Source organism: Lichenostomus cassidix, chromosome 20 (assembly GCF_008360975.1).
Source record: "Lichenostomus cassidix isolate B80296 chromosome 20, HeHo_3.0, whole genome shotgun sequence".
Classification (NCBI taxonomy): domain Eukaryota; kingdom Metazoa; phylum Chordata; class Aves; order Passeriformes; family Meliphagidae; genus Lichenostomus; species Lichenostomus cassidix.
This window is the reverse complement of record NC_139500.1, coordinates 13,984,194-14,005,832: the sequence shown is the minus strand read 5'-3', so window position 1 is coordinate 14,005,832 and position 21,639 is coordinate 13,984,194. Positions and strand designations below refer to the sequence as shown.

The window sequence follows — 21,639 nt, the reverse complement described above, 5'->3', positions numbered from 1 at the left end:
CTGAGCTGTCTGCCAAGAATATCTGGTGTAAGTGTGCATTTTACAGGGTGTAGGGGAGCTTTTGTTAAGTATTTGGCATGGGTATTTTTTGTTTATTTGCAATTTAGCAAGCATCTTTCCTTGTAATAATACCATTTGTTTGGCAGTTTAAGTTACTTTTACTGATGCATTTATCACATTAAACTCCATTTCATTTCAGCTGTTGTTGATATTCCAACCTTTTAAGCTAGAATTATTATTAGTGGCTTGACTTAGGCAAGTTTTCTATCAGAACCTCTTCACTGATTCCTTCAAAACGTACTTTTGCACAACTGTACTAATATATGTATGATGCTTAAAAACAAGACCAGTGGGAAGCTGATTGCCTTTTTCTGTCTGGAAAGAGCTGCATTCAGACCGTAGCTTTTGGCATAACCATGGTTAGACTAGACAGTGTGATATCCTGCTAAAAGTACACCTTTCTCAACTGTAGCTGCCTGTTGTCCTTTAGAATTTGGGGTCTGAATGCTTTTACAGTTGGGCAGAGGTTTTTGGTTTCCTGCATTACAAGTTCTTAGTTTCTTCAAGGTTTTGTCTACTGTTACAGGATCTTCATTGGTTCTGTTGATAAGAACAAATAAGCTGTTGCAGTACCTGGGGATAATCAGAATTACTACCAGTAATGTCAGCGTTTTAACTCACTCATTGCTGTCACTTTAGGTCAGAGGTCCAGCTTAAAGTACTGGTATGAAAAGGAGTGGTTAAGTAATGGTCACATGCATGGCTTAGCATTTTTGGAAGAAAATTATTCCCACCAGAATGCCAAGAAGATAGTGGCGACTCACCAGCTGCTTGGCGATGTACAGCGAGTGATTGAAGTCCTGCATGGGCTGCAGCTGAAGATGAGCATATTACAGTAAGCCCTATTTAAGTGCCAATTGGCATGGTCTCCTTGGGAATTAGACTGCAAGTATAAAAATAACCAGAAATTCAGACTTATGTTTGTGCTTCTCTGTGGATTTATAACATTGTTTGAATTGCTAATGTGATCTTGGGAAAGGACTTGGCTGCTTGATAACTGTTTAAGTGGGTTGAGTATAAATGGACAATGTGTACAGAAAGGGTTGGGGAAGTGTGAAGAAAGAAGGGAGAAAACTAATAACAGCTTTTCCTGAATCACCCAAATAGATTTTAAGTAAGAAGAGGATAGACTTATAACCCGTAGCACCATTTTTCTGCCTTCTCCATTCCAGGAAATCTGATCATAGCTTGTCCAAGAGGAATCAGATCTTTTTGTTTGGTGCAGTGCATTGTTCTGCTGCAGTGGGAGAGTGGTTGCACATTCAGCAACCTACAGCACTTCATTTCTAAGCAAAGGTCATTTCAGCTAATATATACAGAAAATAACATAATTATTTATATTAAAGCTTTTTTTCTATAAAGTAAAATTTTTTTCCATGTTTTCCTATTTAAGGTCATCCTTAGGTTCTGGTGACTGAAAAAAGGGAAAATTTCTAACTCAAATCCAGCAGTTTTACATTTATTGAATTCCATAATTTAAATTTATTAGTTGATAAATTGCACAGCAACAGTTATTTGGAAAACAAAGTGTTTTTGGCATTCTTTAGACCCTTGCCCCTTATCTGTGGTGACACAGGAGGTCCACTGACAGAACTACAAATGCTTCAACAGTGAAGTGATGCTTAAAGCAAGAGAGTAGCCATTTTAACATAAGGTTTTGCTTTTCCATTATAGGATCCTTTAGTTAGATCTGTCAGTAATGTCTTTCCTCTTTGGAGACTGAAACATAAATATTATAAGGCCACTCCTTGGGCCTTTTGTTATGAGTGAGACTTCAGTGCCTGGCTTTCCAATTGTGAACGGAGAATAACATAGTACTGAGGTGGAGAGCACTGGGATGTATGTGATAGTTGCTGCAGGTTTTGTTCCTTTTCTCTCCCATGCTGAAGTCAGTGTGATGGCCTGGCTTAATTAAAGGTGAGGTGCAGTCCTGTTTGGATCATCTGATTAAAAGCTTCAGCCCCCATTTTCTTTATCATGATATAAATCAGAAGGATTTTGAAAACTTGCTGAATTTGAAGAATTATTATATTGTTGATGCAGATCAACAGATGGAGAGGAGATGATTTCACAGCTGCCTGAACTGATTAGGAGAGCATTGCTCAGTGTTTCAAGGAGGCGGCAGAGGATCCAAGGTGACCCTGGCAGTGCCATGGGAGGGTGAACCTTCATCAGGCAGGAGTTAAAAGGTTACTCAAGTATTAGCATTTGAATTTTCATCCTTAGATAACTGGTGTGCAATTTTTCAGAAAAGTTTTCTGTCTTTTGTAAAGTTATCCCTTCCTCTGTTCTGAGCAAAATATAGTGTCTTAAGGGGTAGCAGATAAGTGGAGCTGGAGCAAAAAACTTTGGTAAATGAAAACCTGGCTTTCACTTTTCCAGGCATGCCTTCAGGATGGCTCACCCGGGGGATAGATATATCCTTGCTATGCCAGCACTGGAGGCAAAGGTTCTTGTATAAAATAGTCTGAGCATGTCCTTGGCAGCTGTACTCACTCTGGTTTCCTCTGAGAGACATTGAAGAAACCTGAGCTGCTGCAGGATGAGTTAGAAAGCAGTCGCTGCCAAAGTCAAGTGGTCATGTTTTGTTGAGTGGTTTGGTGAACAGCTAAAAAAGTTGGATCAGCTGAATAGAATAAGTCCATCCACCTTTGTAAGGAAGCAGAGGGGGGCTTGGGGGCAGCCCCTTCTTTCCGTGCAGCCCAGTGCATGTGCTTTAGAGTCAGTGTTTGCTTTGCTGTGTTCCTGCAGCCAGTAGCAGATGAGCTGCCAGCCATTTAGAAGATAGCAGAGTATTCTGTTCTGCTCTCCTTTTACTGCTGTTTTGATGCCTGACACACATGATGAAGAACATGAGTTATAATGCTCACTCTAAATCTTTTGTTTGTTATATCTTTGTAATAATCTGATACCTATGTTGTCCCTTCTGCTGGAATAATGTATTAGTCAATTTGAGAACAATTAAAATAAGAATTTTGCGAAGAACAGATGAAAGTAACTCTGGCCTCTATGGAACACCACTGCAATGTTGGTGTAGTATACGTTACTAGAAATATCCCAGTTAAAATTAATTTCTGCTATTAATAAATTGCAAATATTGAAGCAAAATATTCCATGAAGGACAATGTTGGTGAGAAGTTGTATATGTCTATTTGCAACTTATTCTTCAAGATTTTCTTAATCAAAATACTTGGCATTTGTACCATGTTGTGGATGTAAAAATAGTGAACATAACAGAACATTGTAGGAGGATGCACAACTGAGGTCAGTGCAACTATGTTATTTCAGAGTATTTGGGCATTTTTTAGTCATTACCGTATCTTGAGTATGTAGTGTTCCAAATATTCTTACTTAATTTCTTTGTGTAATAGGATAGTTTGCTTAGTCACTTCGACATTTAAATTGGGCCATTTACTTTTTTATGTTTGAACAGAAATAAAGAGCACCCTGACTTAAAGCTTTGGTGTCATCCATGGAAGCACATCACGGTGGATGAAAAAATCCATACCAAACACATAATTCACTTCGAGGAAAACTGTTGCAAAGAGGAGACGGCAAGTTACAGAACTTGGAATGGGACAGTTGAGAAACCCTCAGCAATTCCTTCTGTGGAGGAATCTTATATTACGAGTGAACACTGTTACCAGAAGCCTCGGGCCTACTACCCTGCCATAGAGCAAAGGCTGGTTGTGGAAACAAGAGGTTCAGCCATGGATGATGGAGTAAATAGAATAAGGGAAAATGGGGATGATACCCTGTCAGAGAGGTTTGGCTGGAATCTGGACCAAGAAATACGCAGGATGGAAAATGAATCCAAACACAATTACTCTAAGGTAAAAATAAAAATATTAAAACAGCCCTCTCTGCAAAGAGCATATATTTGCAATATGCAAACCTCAACCTTTTTTAATACTGTTTGGTCTGTTTGTGTTTAGTTTTTTCCTTAGGCTGTTAAATTTAAGTTGCCAGTAAGAATTAAAGCTATAAATGTGATCAACTGCTTAATTTCTTATTATAATTAAAAAATACAGGTTGCCTTCTGGACGTTAAGTAATTTGAAAAGTGTGGACCATGCATTGTGGTCCACTGGTAGTTCATTGCTGCTTACTTCCATGTGTTGAATGTAAAAGTGAACATTCATATAGCAAAGAGAGAGGAGGCCAAGCATGTGTGATACTACCAAATACACTGGTAGGGCAGCTTCTAATTATTTCCATCTTGTTCCCATATTTCTTCTAACAGTTAAATTAATTTTAGGTTCTTCAGGCAGCATTTCAAGATTTAAAAAAAAAAAAGGATCAGCATGAAGTGATTTTTTTTTAATTATTTTTTTTTAATGACTGATCACCATGGAATAGTCCTGTATCTTTTACCTACAGGAGCACTCTAGGTTTAGCTTTTGAATGCTTGGTTCTCATTGTCAGCTCTGTCAGGTCTAGTATAGGCCTTTCTTTCTACACCCCAGTGCAAAATTTTGCCTCTATGAGTTAATACCAATTCATATGAAATGTGGGCTGAGAAATATTTAAAACCCTCTGGAAAAATGAATGGAGCCCCTCTGCTCTGGAGCCAGGCTGAGAGAGCTGGGAGTGTTCAGCCTGGAGAGGAGAAGGCTCCAGGGAGACCTTAGAGCCACTTCCAGTGCCTAAAAGGGCTCCAAGAGAGCTGGAGAGGGACTTGGGACAAGGGATGGAGTGCTGGGACAAGGGGAATGGCCTTAAGCTGAAGGAGTCTAGATTTAGATTGCATATTGGGAAGAAATTCTTCCCTGCGAGGGTGCTGAGGCCCTGGCACAGGGTGCCCAGAGAAGCTGCGGCTGCCCCATCCCTGGAAGTGTCCAAGGCCAGGCTGGACAGGGCTTGGAGCAACCTGGGGTAGTGGGAGGTGTCCCTGCCCATGGCAGGGGGTTGGAACCTGGATGACCTTTAAAGGTCTCTTCCAGACTATTGTACCATTTTTTTGTACCCAGACTATTGTACAATTTTATGATTCTGTGAGATACTGAGCTCCCTTTTTCTAGATTAAAGGTTAGGTTAGCTTTTATTTTGTACATATGTAAGTTATAATTTACTACTTTTAACTTCTCTATCAATCAAGATTGTGCTATGTTTCCTAGAAAGGCAAATATTTTAGTTCTTCAATCTGAAAGAGTGTTTTTCTAAAGGCTCGTATTTCAGCAGAAGGATGAAAAAAGTAGGGGAGTAGAATGAACACTGTTGATGTTGTAGTCAAATTTTATAAGGAGTGGTAATGCTTATTTGGAGATGATTTGGTGAAAGTTTTAGTAGAATTTAGAACCCTGTCCCGGGTTAATGGTAAGATTCTTTCTCTTTCGAGAGCGAAGGGCCCCGACACCCCCTTCCCCCACTCACAATAGAACTTCTTAGATGGAAGTGAAGAAAAAACTATTTATTTGACAAAACCACGCAGAGTGCCCTGCAAGGCACAGGGGAAGGGGAAAACCAAGGTGAAAAGGAGTTATTTAACTTGATTAAAAAGTCCTTTTCTCAGATGCAGCCCCTCTCCTCCTCGCCCCCCTCCCGGGGCCGGGTGGAGCTCCCTGGAGAGCTCTGCTGTCCTCTGGCCCTCCTGGGTCTCCGGGTGGCAAAGCAGATCGAAGAGAAGGGGTTTAAACGAGGAAAAAGAAAAAAATGGGAAAAAAAAACGGGAACAGAGCTCACTCCGACTCCCGTCTAGCACGCAGTCTCTGCTGGGCGACGAATCCTCCCCCGGAGCGAGGCTTGGGGAAAATGTTTTCAAAACAACCCGCGTTTCTCTCTTCGGCTGGGTGTAGTTAAAGAGACAGGATCACACATTTTTACACATTTTTTCTTTCTTGGGCATATAAGCTAACGATAGGGGATAAAGGATTATCATAACATCAATCCAAGACATTCCACCCCTTATTTCTTAGCGTTGGCTTAAGGCTCACTTTAACATCTTTTAATTTTAAACACACACACATATATATACACATATATACATACATACACACATATATATGTACATATATACACATATATATATATACACATATAACTATGTACAAATAATGTTATTTGGTGAACGGTGGTATGTTGTTATTTTAACTTTACATGTGGCTTTTACTTAAAATTAATTTTTTTTGAGGGACACATTGTTTTATCTTTTTGCATTATCTACTAAGTACACCTTGGTTTTTGGGTAGATTCCTTAAGGAAATTCCTTTGGGTAAGATTCCTTAAGGAAAAATCTTTTTTCACTGCTGAATTGTTTGCTCTTTAGCTGAGTATTCTCAGGTGAGAAACAGATTCAGCATTCCCTGAGATGCACAGATTCAGTGCAGGATATTCCAGATGAAAGGTAGCAGGAAGATAACTACACATGTGTATGTTACCTTCAGAAAACCAGATGCTTGTGAAGTAAAAATAGTTTTTAGCAAAATACCTATAAAAATATGTCTGTATTTAGATCTTCTTGCCCAAACCAGTTTAGTGTCTGTATATGGTCTGTGTCTCTCTCCCTCACTGGCCCATGATGAGTTGAGCAATTAGCCTGGGGGACTGGGAGGACTCAGGCAGTTCAGCTCCCCAGTTCCGTTTCACTGTAACAAATATTAATGTATTTCTGCTAGGTGAGAGAGTCTGTCTCTAAGAAAGTCTCTCCAGAGGAAGCTATTGAAATGAAATTGCTGGAAAAGGACAAAGAAGGAGTTGTGAATTCGCAGCTGCAATGGCAGCTCAATCTTTTAGCTCACGTGGAATCTCTGCAAGATGAAGTCATACACAGAATGGATTTCATTGAGAAGGAGCTAGATGGTAAGTAGTGTTATTCTAGTTTAAAAAATAACTTTTTTAACTGAACTACTTGTTCAAAACATGTTAACCAGAATTTTACTTCCTCAGATTTACGAAGCGATGAATGCTTCTTTATCACATTTCCTAATAGAAAGTAGACATGCTGCTTATGTGGGGGGTGGATTTTAAAACAAAGAGCAGAATTTCACAGAACAAGTTCTAGTTAGGTCATCTCTAAATAGTCGCATCAGATGTTGTATTGGAACATCTTTGTGTCTTTCTGAGTTTAGGTTTTTGTCATTTTTCAAAACTCTTCTGTGTGTCTGCATTTCTCTGTTCCTCAGGGCCTTGCTGGCTGTGCTAGCCCATTCTGGGTGGCCTCTTCAGTGCACAAGGCTCTTATCCTTTCCTGTCTCTTCCAGATTCTTTACTTAAATGTCTCTTAGGATTTTTGTAGTAATGAAAAACTTACAAATCCTTTGTGTTGCATTAAATGATCCAGGATAGTTCACTTTTACACTGTTGAGTCTGACCATTGGTTGTGTAGTGGTTACAACAGCAGCTTTACTTGCAGGGGAATCCAGTTTCAGCTCAAGTAAGAGCCCTCTCTTTGTAAAAGTAAGGTACTGAAAAGTTGGACAGCTAAAGGCGTGTTTCAGGTAGTGAAGATTAGTCAGGCCTGTACTGCCTGTTGCATAAACTAAGCTAGTTCCCAAGAGTTAGACTTTTTGTATCTGGTGCTGAGCAGGGAGTCTGTGCAGTGCATTGCTACTTTGAGCAGGAACTTTCTTACTCCAAGGCTGGATGTGTCAGAAGTGGGTGATGCTGCTGGTTCTGCAGCAGGTGCTGCCTGCCCGTGGGTGAAACTCACCTCTTGATCTGGCTGGCGGCAGTGGCTGCTCTTGGCGGGGGTATTTATTCTGTCTTCAAGGTTTCAGTCTCCATCTGCAGTACTGTCAGATTCTCATTCATCATTCCCAGAACTCATCATAGTCCAACCTGACCGCCTTCCTTGTGGGCCTGTTGCATTGTCACTTGACTTGTCTTCTGCTCATTGGGATTTCTTGCTTCCCACTGAGAAGCTTTTCAGAGCAGGAGTTCATTTTCTTTGTGCAGCAGTCTGCTGTTTGTGCTTTTGATCTTTGTCCCCATTTTGTGTTACTCAGTTCTGTCTGTCTTGGCCAGTTGTGTTCTGTATATCTTTCATTACCATAGTCGCATTCTTGATGGCATAAACTCCCTCTACCTCAGTGTCCTTGCCCTGGAATTGACACAGATAAGAGGAAGTTTAGCATGAGATTTCACTATGTCTGGTTCAGAGTTTTCCTTTCCTGCTTTTTACTAGAAGCAGTAGCTTCTCTCCTCATCCCTATGTGAATTACTTAGTCATGTATCAAAAGTTACTTGCAAATATTGGTGTGAGTTTTATGATTTTTTAAATAACCATGTTGAAAATATTGCCCACTGCTTTCTCAAGATTCACAAAAGATTGAAAGAATTCTTGTTTTGTGACTTCAGATGAGCTGTTTGCTGAGAACTGCAGTAGTGACAGTTTTTGTTTTCTTTGCAGTTCTGGAGAGTTGGCTGGATTACACCGGAGAGCTGGAGCCCCCAGAACCACTGGCTCGACTCCCTCAGCTCAAACATTGTATAAAGCAGCTGATAACGGACCTGGGCAAAGTGCAGCAGATCGCGCTGTGCTGCTCCACATGAGGCTGGAGAACACTGGGCTGTCACTGTGCGCAGAGCTGGAGTGTCTGATGGGAGCAGCTCTGGATCTGTAAATGAAACTAGCATGCTGGTTGCATGGGATGCAGATTGACTTCCGGGACTTGTGAAGAAATGTTGTTCAAAGAACAGCAAAAAGGTTATTTTTGGTCTATTAGGTAATTATAATGCTGTAGAAGAGGTCATACTCTTGTCTCCAGAGGTTGCCTGTTGGTTGATGTTACACTCAGATTTTCACTCCTTACAAGTTGTTCATCAGAATGGTAGATGTTTTCGTCATTAAATTGACTAAAAATTGTGCCACTGAAGAACAGAGTTCTAAGAGCCAAAAAAGTTTGGTTGACAGGGGTTGTAAATAACTTTGCATAGTTTAAGTGACTCATGTCATGTTTTATTCTTTCTGATTTGTGCATACTAGCACTCAGTATTTAATCATTAGGAGATGTTATAACAGTTTCAGACTTAGTAAGTATGAATGTTCAGCTCTTGACTATAAAGTGTTATGTGGAGGTTTGCAAGTAACAGTGGCCTGACCTGCACTTCTGTTACAGTAAATAATGTAGCAGGAGGTCACAGGTGGATTGCACTTATTTTCAAAATAAAGGATTGTTTTCCGTATTTACCCTGTCACTGTCACATGACTTGGTACTGGGGAAGCCCGTAAACATGGTGTTTATATGCATTCTTGAGCTCTTAAATTCGGCCATCCTGTGCCTCCTGCAGCAGTTTGCTGGTGGGATACCTTCATTCTGTCACTGGGAAAGGTCTGAAGCCACGCTCTGAGTTCACACTGCAGCATGGTCTGTCATGGATGTGATGTATTTTCTACCCATTTGTTAATAATTGCCATTCCGGTTATATTTGGAAATGTAAACTTTTTTCAGTACTCTGGATGTGTTCATTGTAAAGACTTGCTATGAATGTGTGGGTTTGGGAATCAGTTTATTTTCTGTAAATAAAGCCTCAAGATCTATGCATGAGGTGCTGTCCTTGCAGACAGTGAGTGGGTTATTTTAAATGGTCTGTGTTCACAAAGTCTCTTTGTATACCTTAAGTTTTAATTTTTGGTTTGTATTTACTTTGTAGTAGCAAGGTGACAAGGCTGCTGATGTTTGGTTGCATTACACAGAACCTTTGGAATGTTGTGAGTATTTGAGAGGTTCAAAGTCTTTCAGCTGCAGATCACCTGAAATAATGGCTGCAACTTTCCTTCACAGATGTTGCTGAGTTCAGTTCCCTACAGAACGTAGTGACCTGGTTTTGCAGTAAGAGGATGTCCTTAAAAAGCTGGATTTATTACCTTAATTTTATTGTGTGCAATGGTACTACCAAAGGGTAACATTCAAGCAGAGTTGTAATGGAAAGGCCCATATCTGTAAGAATTATTAATTTGGAGTATAGATCTGTAATATGTTTATTCTGCAAAGAATAGTGTAAGCTTGGAATATCCAATATTATTGTAGGAGTTACAGTCTCTACACAGTGAATATTTTACTTTCTTCAGAAAACAAAATAATTAGGCTGCTCTAGGTAGTTACTAAGACTTTTATGCCAAGATTCAGTTCAGGGAATAATTTGTCTCACAGTTTTATAGTACTAAGTTAGTATATAGTGAATACAACATATGTACAGCAGAAAAACAAACTTACTTTTCTGTAACACAATTGGAATAAAGCTTACATGGTATTTAAGGATCACTTGGCTCTTTGAAGATGAGACCAATGCTTACCCCTTGGCTCATTCCTGTCAGATGCCAGAGCTCATGTGTAGCTCTAGAAGAGGTGGTGATGACCAGACCACCAGAACAGCATCAGAGGAGCCTCCCAAAGCCACTGGTGTTTTTCAGGTGAAATGGACCAGAAAAGGTATTCCCTGGTTATGGTCTGTAGAGCAGGACACAGCTGGGTGGGAACAGTTTGGCTGTGCTCCCAGTCTGAGGGCGTTCAAGCACTCAGTCCCTGAGCAGGCTTCTTGCTCCAAAGGGGGATTTCTTCTCAAGCAATGGCTTTTGTGTGCTCATTGTGTGTTTTTACTTGTCAGTTTATTTTTGCTCAGGGCAGTACTGCAGGTTTGGAAGAAAAGGCAGTTCCCATGGGTAGATCAAGTGGCAGATCCTGGAGGCTTGCTTCCCTTCAGTAGTGCTGGGGAAGCCCTTGCAGATAAAGACTGAAAATATTTATTTAAAATAGAGTAGTACTTCTCACGTTCAGGGAAGATTCTTCATTGTGCTCTTCCTGGATTAATTTCTGTCCCTGTTTTTCAAGTTTCCTCATTGTTATTTTTAGTCTGGGCCAGCTGTTCAGGCTGACAGGTCACTTTGTTTCTTTAAATCACTGGTAAGTGAATGCAACGTGGAGCCTTGATGAACTGAGCAAACATTGCACTGTGGGTACATGCGTGTTTGTCTTTGTTGATGCACTATTAGAACTAAGGGGCTGTACATAGAATTTTGTTTTGGAGCAATATTTGCTAAACTTGAAAATTTCTGTGTCTTGGTGTTTGGAATAAATAAAAATAGGTTTTTGTTTAACTCTTAGTAAAGTCTTTGTTTCAATTAGTGATAGCTCAATGAAATAATTTTGGACTTTTTTCACTCGCATTGAAATGCAGACACTGTAGCTTTTCAGGTATGTCGCTGTTGAGCAGCTAGCAGAGTAACGAAGGCACCAGTTCTCAGTGGCAAGAAGGAATGACCTTTATTGTTTTGATTTCATCACATATATAGAGTTCTCAAAAGTCACCCAGATTGGTCAGTCAGAAGCCTTCCCCCAGGCCTAATTGGCCAGGCCTGCACTGTCCAAGTTCTGGGACACTGTTCCAACAACATCCAAACGTTATTTATAAAACACAAGAAAATTTCTCATGGGAAAAACCTGTGCTAACCACACAGGTAAATACATATTTTCACTGTTCCTAAAGTCTGGAAATTATTGTTTTACAGATCTGTGTTATATGAATATCCTTAATAGTTTGTGCTGGATATTTTTTCATGAGAAGCTCATACGTTGTGTTCCCAAATCCCAATATATGTAGTATATTAATACTTAATATGTGTGATCTGACCCTAATTTTTGTTCTGTTTGGACAAGCAGCCTGTCAGGGGCAGCCACAGCAGCTCGGAGCAGAAGAAGTGCAGCATTAGTGATGGTGTGAAGCAAGGAGCTCCGGATTGAACAATCCATATAGAGAAAATGCATGGGAAGGGGAGAAAGCTGGGGAGGGCTGGAGAAGCAGCATACCTGGCCCAGGGTGCCTGGAGGCAGGGACAGGCACTGGTGTTCTGTCAGGCTCTATCTCTTCCTTCTCAGTTTCCCCAGTGGAAGGAAAGCAGATGTATTCCCTTGTCCTAGCAAATTTTATTTTGTAACTTCATTTAAAAAAAATCAAAAAACAACCACAGAAACAAACAAAAAAACCAAAACAAAACAAATAACCACCAAACCAAAACAAACAAAAAAAAATCTGGCATGTGAAGCCTGGGCAGACTTGAGCCACTGATGGCAAATCCCAGTGTGTCTCACAGTTCACTATAATCATGCAGGTCTTTGATCACTTAAGTGCCAAAATCAGGTTTTAAAGTTGTGGTCTGAATTTGAAATAATGAGATGTGTGCTGTGGCTTGTCATGTTTTGATGTGCCTTCTGATTTATTTACTTGGCTGATCTGAAGGTTCCTGTAGATGCAGACTCACAAAAGGAGGCAGCTCTCAGTCGGCTGTCAGCCTTCATGTGTATTGAGTCACCGTATTCTCGCTGTTATTTAACTGAAACATCATCTCTAATTGCAGGATCTGCTGTTGACCATTGTCCAGCACATGGGTCATGTTCATACCCATTCTGATGGCAGTGCACCATCTGCACTGCCACCACCCAGCACTGCTGCTCCATCCAGCTTGTGGCTGCTGGTCCTCGCTCTGATTTCCCAGTGGGTTTCTGGAGCACTGCAGACTATTGCAGTTGTCCAGCAGTGTTTCACAGCTTTGTGCTAATCCTTTGGGTTGCACAGCAGTTCTTGTGAAGGGAAAAAAACTATGTACAGTTCTTATCTGGGTAACACCTGCTGCGAGTAACCCAGAACGAGGTCCTGTTGAAACAGGTTAACAGTAAATACCACTTTTTTTCTTTTTCCTGCTACATCATAGAAGCAGACACAAAAGCTAAGAACAAACCAGCAAAACTGGGATTCATCTAGGCTTGTGGGGTTTTCCTGCTGGTGGTGCTTGTGTGCCATTGGGGTCTTTTAAATGAGAGGCTGGATGGGGCCGTGGAGCCTTGCAATGCTCCATACCTAGTTCAGACGGGCTTCATGGGCCCTGTTTCCATCATAGAGGTGTGGGCTGCACTGGGCTTGGGAGTGGAAGCTGTGTGTACCTACTGGGCTTCCGACCTGGTGACTTGGTGAGTAGTCATGAAGCTTGAGTCCAGACATGACAAAGGACCCCAGGGAAGGACCGGCTCCTGAAGCAATGGTTTCTGTGCCCTTGGGTCCGTTGGGATGAGGGTTGAGTGGATGCTGCCCTGAGTCTGAGCTGCAGGCACAGCCGTGTCCTTTGCACAGAGGCTCAGAGCTGATGAAGACGCTTTGCAACTCCTCGAAATCACTTTGATCCAAGCAAATGCTGCTGCAGGGAGAGGTGGGCATTTTAGTTTGAGGAGGGTGAGGGGCAGAGCATAGTCTTGTCTGGCTAGGTTGCACATCCAGGTATCAGTAAGTGTGAGAGGCTGGACTTTTATAGCTTAATGACTCAAAACATTCCTCAGTTGTGAAGGTGCCAGGGTGCTTTGCTTGAATGATAGGCTCTGAGTTAGATAACAGACAAACCTTGTGGCAGGATGGAGCCTCGTGGCAGGATGGAGCCTCATGTCAGGGGAAGATCTGATGGGGCATTCCTGGCTCAAATGTCTGAGAGGCAGCTGTCATGTCTTTAGAAGGCATCATAAACCATCAGGGACTCCAAAGTGCCCCCAGACTCATTTTTGAGGCCTTTCACCAGAGAACTGAAAGCTCTCCAGCCGAGGGGAGGTACCTGGGCATTCTTGGCCCGAGTGTATTTTAACCAATTTGACTTAGTGTTCTGTGGGCTTCTTTTCCCCACCTCTGATGGACCATCACTTCAGCCAAGGGACAGCTAAGCTGCAGCAATCAAGACTCATCTAAGGCTGACTGGGTGGTGAGATTTTCACATTCTTACCCTCCCTCCTTCTCTCTCTTTTCCCCTCTATGTGTCCTTGGGTGATACTTTTGTGGTTTCATATTGTTGGAAATGATGTAATTTTAAAATTTTTAAATTAACTTTAGTCATGGGTTTGTTTGCCTTTGCCAAGTGGGGAATTGAGGTTTCTCTTCAAAAGATCCAGTTCACCTAGGGTTTGAACTTCGCTAGGTGAGGCCTGATGGACTTCAATCAACAAAAATCAACATGTACATGTTGGGAGTAGTCAGAAGATACAGAGGAGATAAATGGACATAAGCAACACCCCCTCGTTAGGTTGGAGATACCTGATCTGGGAAAAACTTAATAAGAGAACCAATGAGGACCAAGTTAGCATTGAAGGTGAAGGGACCAATAACCAATAGGAGATTGAGTACTAAGGATTGTATAATGTAGAACCAAGAAATGATAATTTCTTTGGGTTTTAGATATATAAATTTAAAAGTCTGGTAAAGAACTAGGTGAGCTGGAATGATTTCTACTGCATGTCTTGGCTGGAAAAAAGTAGTGCCTGATTCTCTATTTATTTTATTACTGCAGCTTTGGTGACAATTTTGCAATGCTTTCATATTGTTATATTACTGTAGATAATAAAAATGGCTACATACTTGCTTTCCTTTGCAACCAAATTGTTCTCAAATAAACCCTATGTACCTGTATTTATACACATTGAGCATTTCAGTGCTGTTTCACTCTAATCCACACTAAGAGATCTATTAACGAGAACCTGGATTACTCCTGTCTCCTGGGACAGGTTTGTAACGTGAAGTACTTGTCACCTCAGAGGAGGTGGTGACACGGCTCTTGGGGGGGGTCTGTGCTGCCCACAGTGTGGCTGATCTGGCCAAAGTGGCCGCGGGTCACAATCATAAGGTGCCCTGAACACTGGGGAGCAGCTGGGAAGCTCCTCTCCCTGTGAGGATCCTGGGCACTTGGAACTGGGGAGGACTTGCTGTGTCATCACAACTGCCCACACTGGGCTGGCTGGGGTAGCTGGTGGGTCCTCCCTTGCCCTGACACTTGTGGGTTCCTCTGGGGCTTGTTCTGTCCCTTCAGAGCCTTCAGTGTCTCTGCATTGCCTGGGATAGTAACCCCCTGGTCCCCACTCCTGCTCTGCCCTTCCCTGGCTGAGGGAGTCCTGCTACTCCTGCGAGCTATTGGAGCCATTCTGTGCTTCTGCCCCCTGTTAAAATCTGCTTCATGCCCGTGGTGTTCACAGGCTGCAGTATCCAACCATGAAAGGTAGGGAATGGGCCTGGGAGCGCCCTGGGAAGACATTTTCCAGAATGAGTAGCAGGTGCCCAGAACAAGGAGATCTTCAGGACAGGAAAGTTGGAGGCTTCAGAGGCTGCTGGCAATGGGGAGTGATTTGAACAGCCTTTCCAACCACATCCATCCCATTTAACCTGGCTCCAGGTTACAAATGCCAGAGCAGTAGGCTCTTGACTGTGGCCCTCTGTGTAATTGCATCTGGGTGCACATTGGTGATAGAGGAAGGAACACAAGGGCCAGCTCGGTTCACACACCATGGGTCAACAGCAAAAATAAAGGATGCAAAACTCCCGTGAGTTACCTTGGGGCCCCAAACATGACAGCAGCAGGGTAAGGCCAGGGACAAACCCCAGCCTGTTCTGTGCTGAGGCCACCTGGTATGGAGGCTGGGGCAGAATAGGTCTGTGAAGCTCTGGGTGGAGAAAGAAATGAGAAAGTGATGGTGGGTTGGAAGAGTGAGCTCATCAGACAGGAAAATGAGGAAGGGATTGGAGCATGTCCAAGCAGGAGCCCTGCAGCTTGGGGGTCAGGGGGGAGCTCTTGCTGCACTGGCCTGAGTGCAGAGAGGGAAGGAAGAGAGGGATGTTGTCAGGTGCAGACAGCTTCTGCTCTGCCTCTGGCCACAGAGGAAGCTCCAGCTTTGCTGATAAGGGCCTGTTGAAAGCAGAGGCTCAGAAGTGAGGCTGCCCTGCTGCTGTTCAGGCCCCTCAGTCCTGTGGTGTAGCTGGGATCAGGGTTGTACACGAAAATTTGTATTTTACTTTTCCGAATAATCTATTCCTGGCACAGACCCATTGCTTTCCCCATTGATCCTGGAACAGAGTTGTGATGTTAAATTACACATTTAAACCTCTTAGGCTCATGAATTTGTCTGAAGGGAGTTGGCTGAGGACCAATACTGGCCCACGGCTGCCTGCTCGCTCCGGCTGGGGCCAAGGGCCATGGCAGGAGCAAATCCCCCCAGGTCGTGGCAGTGAAACTGGTCCCATGGGCAAGTCACAATATGTTCACGAAGTCTCAGCTGTGAAGGAGGTGCCTTTTAATTGAGACACTACAGATGGTTATTGCTGCATGTCCGTCAGGATCCTGTTTTATGGAACTTACAATCCATGCCTTAAAAGGCTTAAAAACCAGCTGCTTTGGACACAGTCAGGGGCTGTTGCCCCCCTGGCTGCTGGTCCCAGCAAGCAGAGTGGTGAGTTCTGGCAGTGAGAGCGCTTTGAGAGTCTGTGGCTGCTGCTCACAGGCCCTGTCCTGCACAGACACCCACACCCTTAAAATGGTTGTGCTTGAACTTGAGAGGTCTGATGTGGTTGGGCTGCTCCTCCACCTGGGCCAGGATTTGGTTTGTTGAACATTTCCGTCCTCTCTCTGCTGCTGTGGGAGCACAGATGCCAGGGGCCCCATTGCAGCCAGTGGGACAGGAAGGGCTCCTCCTCTGTGCTGGCTCTGCCTCTTTCTCCCTTGGGTGTTGGGTGAGACTTAAGGTGCTGAAGCATCCTGTCTCAAAGTGTCCAGTGAGGGAAGGACAGGCCCTCATGCAGCTGCTTCCTCCAGCATTGCTGCCTGCCTGGCTCCACACTGGTCTTGGCTGTCTCAAGTCCTGGCCAATGGGCCCCAGCACCGAGTGACTGTGGCTGAAAGCAGGACAAGGCTGAGGTGGGGCATGGGTGTCCACCACAGAGCTGTGGCCAACTGGGGCCCTGTCCTCAGCTGTTCTTCACCCCCTTCCCTATGGGGTCTGGCTCAGGGGTGACAGTGTCTGAGAGGAGCAGGTAAGAGCTGATGGATTCCTGCAGGCCCAGGCTGATGGGAGAGTCCTCTGGTGGGGATGTGATCTCTGAGAAGAGGAGGGAGCTGCTTGACGGAAGATAGGGCAGTCAGCACCCTCGAGGCCCACTGCCCCTCAAGGGTCAGGTGGAAGAGCCCCAGTCCCTGCCCTGGCTGCCCCTACCTCTCAATCTTATCCCAGTGGAGCGATGGCTTCTTGATGGCAGTGGGTGTTGTGGGGGCTGGGGCTGCCCTCGGCCATTCTGTGGAGCGGGGCTCGCTGAGGCGGCAGCAGAGCCCCTCGCTGAACTCTGGAAAAGGAACCAACAACATCAGCATGGTGCACCCCCTGTCCCCCAACCTGGGCACACCTGGGCAGGGGGGAACCTGCTGCCACCTTTTCCCTGTCTCTCCTTTCAGGGCACAGGACATCTCTCCACACACAGCTCAGGGTGCCAGAGGTCTGGCAGGGCACTACCAGAGTAGTGGTCCACCAAGTTGTGCAGGCCAGGGAAGGTGAGCCGGGGTGAGATGTAAAGCCATCCATTGTCGAGCCGGTGGATGTGGTAGTGAGTCACAGAGGCCCAGGCAATGTGCTCGCTGTGGCGCACCGACAGGGAATAGCAGCCTGGCAGGGACAGGGCAAAGGGCACGAGGCTAGGCTGTCTCAGGCCCCTGTCCTGCTCAGTCCCACTGCCTGCTGCTTTTATACACTGCAGGGATTCAACCATCCTACAGGAGCAGCCAGTGTCACCCTTCTCCCCATGGGGCTTTGCAACTGCAAGCATCCCCATGACAGCCCCACACCATGAGTGACTTCAAAACAATGTGGGCAATGGGGAATGGCTGGGACGTTGAGTCACAGAAGTGCCACCAGGCACCTGCACAGCAGCACCTGGCAGGATCTCCTCACAGGGTCCCCTTGGTCTGATGGGGCCCTGTTTAATTTTGTGGGCTGAGTCTTGTCACCTCTCTGCATAACCCAAAGCAGCAGGAAGCTGATGGTGGTTTGTTCTTTTGAGGCCCCATGGCAGGGGCTCAGCACAGAGTGGGGAGCAGCAACACCAGGAAGTAGCCCTGTAGGCAGGGCCATTGCCACTATATGAGCAAGGGAAGATCGCTCCCTCTCGCTCCTTGGCACCCCAGTGGGGAGGACTGGGACAGTACTGGCGATGGGCCTGAGGAGTTCTCACCTTGCCTGGTCTGGCTTTCCCGTATCAGGAAGGATCCACTGTGGTTGCCTGGACGGAGCAGCAGCTCCTCTGCCTTCTGCCGGGTGATGCCCTCATACAGCCACCTGTGCAGACAGCAGGCACTGGTGGAACCTCTCCCTGTTGCCAGTGACACCCAGCACCCCACGCCCCATCCTGCCCCAACTGGAGCATGTCCTGGGGACACTCCAGCGTGTCATACCATCTCCCAAGCACTCCTCCATGGGCCAGGGGGAGAAACAAGGCAGGATGCCCTGGAGCATTGGCCAGAGCTTGCCTCAGGGTTGGCCAGACTCTGTGGTGGAGCCATGTTCCCTGGGACCCTCCCTGAGACAGATCCTTCTCAGCATTTACCCATGCCTGATTTTGGCCACACAGCTGCTGGGAATGTAGCACTCCTTCCCAGACACCTTGGATGCCACCAGCCACCACTCTCCATTCCTGAGGGGAAGAGGGATGAACCATCCTGAGACGCTGAGGCCCCAGGATGTGGGGAAGACACAGGATGGATGCCACCACCATGGCCCTGCAGGCTGGATATTGGTCAGGAGTGCAGAGACTTACTCAGAGAGGATGCAAAGTTGCTCCCCCATTCTCAGGACAGTGGCCACCCCCACACTGGAGGGGAAGTCACAGAGGGCCAGGGCCTGGAAGCCGCTAGGGACTGCAGGGAAAGAGAGAGGGCTCAGCATTACCTTGGCAGCAGTACCCCACAATCAGGCACATGGGGTGCTTGAAGAGCTCACAGATGCTGGGCACTCACCTGCCTGAGTGGGCAGTGGAGGCTGTGAGGTGTCGGCAGATGCTGCTGGGATGCTGAGTGACTTCCCCCGGCTGGGCAGATTTCCCATCCTTGGGGTTCAGCTCCCAGGGCCTTGGACTGCTCTGCTGCTATCTGGAAGGGACTTGACTCCTAGGTCAGCATCCCCCACCCTGTGTCCAAGGCAGGGCACTGCTGCAGGGTGATGCCAGCAGAGTCCAGGGCAGGGCTCTGGGCTGTGGCTCAGCCTGGCAGGCAGTTCCCCAGGGAGCCCTTCGAGGAAACCATTGTCCCATTAACAGCACAGAGCATGTGTGGGTGCTCCCAAGGATGGGGCATCTGCAGCTTTATGGTGGACAGACTCCAGCTAGGCTGACTCTCTGAGTACTGCCAACCCCCCCTAGCCCCATGTCCCCCAGAATATGGGGCACCATCCCAATGTCCCAAACTGCCAGCCCCCACGGAGATTCAGGAGCTGCAGGAACACCTCTTTCAGTTCCTTGACTATGGAGAGCTGCTGCCAGAGCTGTGTGTGACCCAGAACTGTCCCAGACTGAGCCACTCTCCTCCCCTGCTCTAACCCCTTCCTGCCCTCAGGGGAGGTGAACCCCACTTACATGCTCCTCACCGCTGTCACAATTGTTTGAGTGTAGTCATGCCCAGGCAGCCATTGGCTAGCTGTGCCCTCCCCGCATGGAGGGGCCTCAGGGCACCCAGGGTGGCAATCGCTGTCCTTGCCAGACCCTCTTGGTTTGCCCTCAGCCCCACTCTAGGACTGAGGTCGGGGCCCTAGAGTGTTCGGGTCCTGGCGCTGGGTCTCCTCCTGGCAGTGCTCCTCCGTGAAAGGCTGTGAGGTGTTGGTGATTCGCCCCAATCGAGCTCAGAGACACTTCAGAGACCAAGTCAGAGAAGTGGGTATTTGCTTTATTCGGTGCACCGGATGTGTGGGGATTGTTTCCACTAAACACACACACACCTCAGTACCCCAAAGACACAGAGTTATAGGTAAAATCATGAATATTAATTACATTCTTCAGGATAGGAGTGGTTATACAAATCATTTCTCGGAAGTTATTAATATCATTAGCATGTGCACCACGCATGCTCCGTATATCCTGGTGGTCTTTGGAGACCCCCAAAGCCTCCTCCAAGGTGATAGTCCTTCATGGGATGATTCAGTGGTTTCTGTGCTGGTTTCAAATGCATGCTTAGCTGATAAGCCATCAGGCCAGAGCTGTTACCTACAATTTGAATTTGAATTAAGAGTTCAGCCTTCAGCCCTGGAGGCTACAGACAGGCACCTGTGCTGGTGGAAGGGGGCAAAAAGCTCAGAGTCTCAATCCCCCCCTTTTCTTTTGTAATTTGTAATTCTTTACAAATCTTGTATGTCATGAAAGTAAATACCTTTCTCTATTTTATATCTAAGTTTATACTTTTGCTATTGGATATAAACATCACAGTTCTAAGTACATAATATTATATAACAATAACTACTATTGCAGACAGTAAATAACAATGCAATAACACAAAAAACTATTACATACATTTGTTTAAGTTAGGATTAACATAATTGCAACAGCTTGTATTTATAACTGTACATACTCTTTCTCTTTTGGCATACAGCAAATCTATAGTTAATTGTAAGATGCTCTTTATCTTGATTTGCTGTGCTTTTATGGCATCTGCAGTGGCACTCATTATGGCCTCTACAATGGTAGAAAGGTTCTTCTTTAGTTTACCTACTTCAGGCCAGGGTATAAACTACCTGGCAAAACTGAAAATTGGTGGGTTTATATATTCGGAGTAAGCTTTGTTAGTTGAGGAACAACACTAATGTGGAGAGATATTGGTTGAAGAAAAAGAAGAAAGACAGAATCTATAGAAATTCTAAGAGGAATGTTAATTCTTTTGGCTTTCTTGGGCCTTCCATCCCCTAGCAGGTTTCTTTGGAGTCAGGGATGGGGAGATTGGAGCACTGTCCTCTGCTGTGTCCATGACTGGCCCCACTATAGGGCTGGGCTTGGAGCTCTGTGCAGCACTGCCTCTGCTGTGTCCATGACTGGACCTCACTGCAGGGCTGGGATGCTCTGGGGGTGAGGTAAGGAGCAGTTCACTGTCTCACCGGGCAAGGCCTGACCTGTCCCTTTCCCACACACCATGCACACAGGCATTTTGAAGTGTTGCAGAGACATTAAATTTTTCAGTTTTGGCAGCTCCAGACAGTGATCAGGACTACTGATAGCTTTTCTTGCTTGTAAAATGGGGTACTTTTCTTCCTCACCTTGGCAGAATTTCTAGCAAACAGAGCAGAAAGGAAAGAGGAAAGCATAAAGGATAACTGACTAAGATTCTCATGCTGTTAGTTTTTGCTTGTGATCCATTAGGCTATCTTTTCTCACCTTTTCAGTCTTTTGTTTTACTCTCCGTAAATCTAGATTATCTTTCAATTTACAGAAAAATATGCTCACAAATATTAGCCACTCACAAAATCAACAGATGTTCAGGATCTTTTATACGATTTTGCGAGCTTTTTCTAGGACTTCAAATGTGCTACTGAAGAATGGCACTTTTCAATGCTATTTTAAATTAACTTTTAAATTGCAGAGCCCAAAGCCTGGCAGATTAGTCTATGACTTTTAGCGATTTTTCAAAGGCAGTATTTTCTTTTGTGGGGCTTAGCATTCTTAAACACTGGACAAACAAATATGCATTAAACAGCAACAGTTATAAATACTTAGTAAAATAGCCAGCCATCCTTTTGAAACCTTTTCATTTTAAAAATGAAATTATTTTGTTATTGTTATATATCAATTTCACAAATTTAGATTCAAGCTCACATAGCTTTCCCTT

At 44.9% G+C, this 21,639-nt stretch overlaps 2 protein-coding genes across 21 annotated transcripts in view; one reads left to right on the top strand and one right to left on the bottom strand.

Annotated features, from left to right (window-relative positions):
• PHF20 (PHD finger protein 20) overlaps window positions 1–14,445 on the top strand; it is an 80,729-nt gene extending 66,284 nt beyond the window's left edge. For 14 of the 16 annotated variants that reach the window (XM_085079527.1, XM_085079539.1, XM_085079531.1 and 11 more), the window contains 5 exons: window positions 700–895; window positions 3,494–3,893; window positions 6,674–6,857; window positions 8,407–11,191; window positions 11,455–14,445. In XM_085079527.1, coding sequence (XP_084935653.1) covers window positions 700–895; window positions 3,494–3,893; window positions 6,674–6,857; window positions 8,407–8,549 — 923 coding nt within the window. In that variant the 3' untranslated portion in view covers window positions 8,550–11,191; window positions 11,455–14,445. Of the gene's footprint in view, window positions 1–699; window positions 896–2,103; window positions 2,250–3,493; window positions 3,894–6,673; window positions 6,858–8,406; window positions 11,192–11,454 lie in introns of those variants that run through there. The other 2 variants (XM_085079538.1, XM_085079541.1) reach the window with 2 other exon arrangements.
• A 1,625-nt stretch (window positions 14,446–16,070) lies between these two features.
• On the bottom strand, window positions 16,071–19,651 carry SLA2 (Src like adaptor 2). Of its 5 annotated transcripts, none has more exons than XM_085079546.1 (7): window positions 18,793–19,651; window positions 18,594–18,693; window positions 18,384–18,470; window positions 18,012–18,115; window positions 17,297–17,446; window positions 17,003–17,129; window positions 16,071–16,905 (listed from the first exon to the last, which is right to left on the bottom strand). In XM_085079546.1, exons 1-7 carry the CDS (start codon window positions 18,878–18,880, stop codon window positions 16,758–16,760), a joined length of 804 nt encoding a protein of 267 aa, XP_084935672.1. In that variant the 5' UTR covers window positions 18,881–19,651; the 3' UTR covers window positions 16,071–16,757. The 5 variants fall into 5 exon arrangements, with proteins under 5 accessions (XP_084935672.1, XP_084935674.1, XP_084935673.1 ...); XM_085079548.1 differs by having other exon boundaries at window positions 16,071–16,888; XM_085079547.1 differs by having other exon boundaries at window positions 16,071–16,425.
• Between the last annotated feature and the right edge of the window lie 1,988 nt (window positions 19,652–21,639).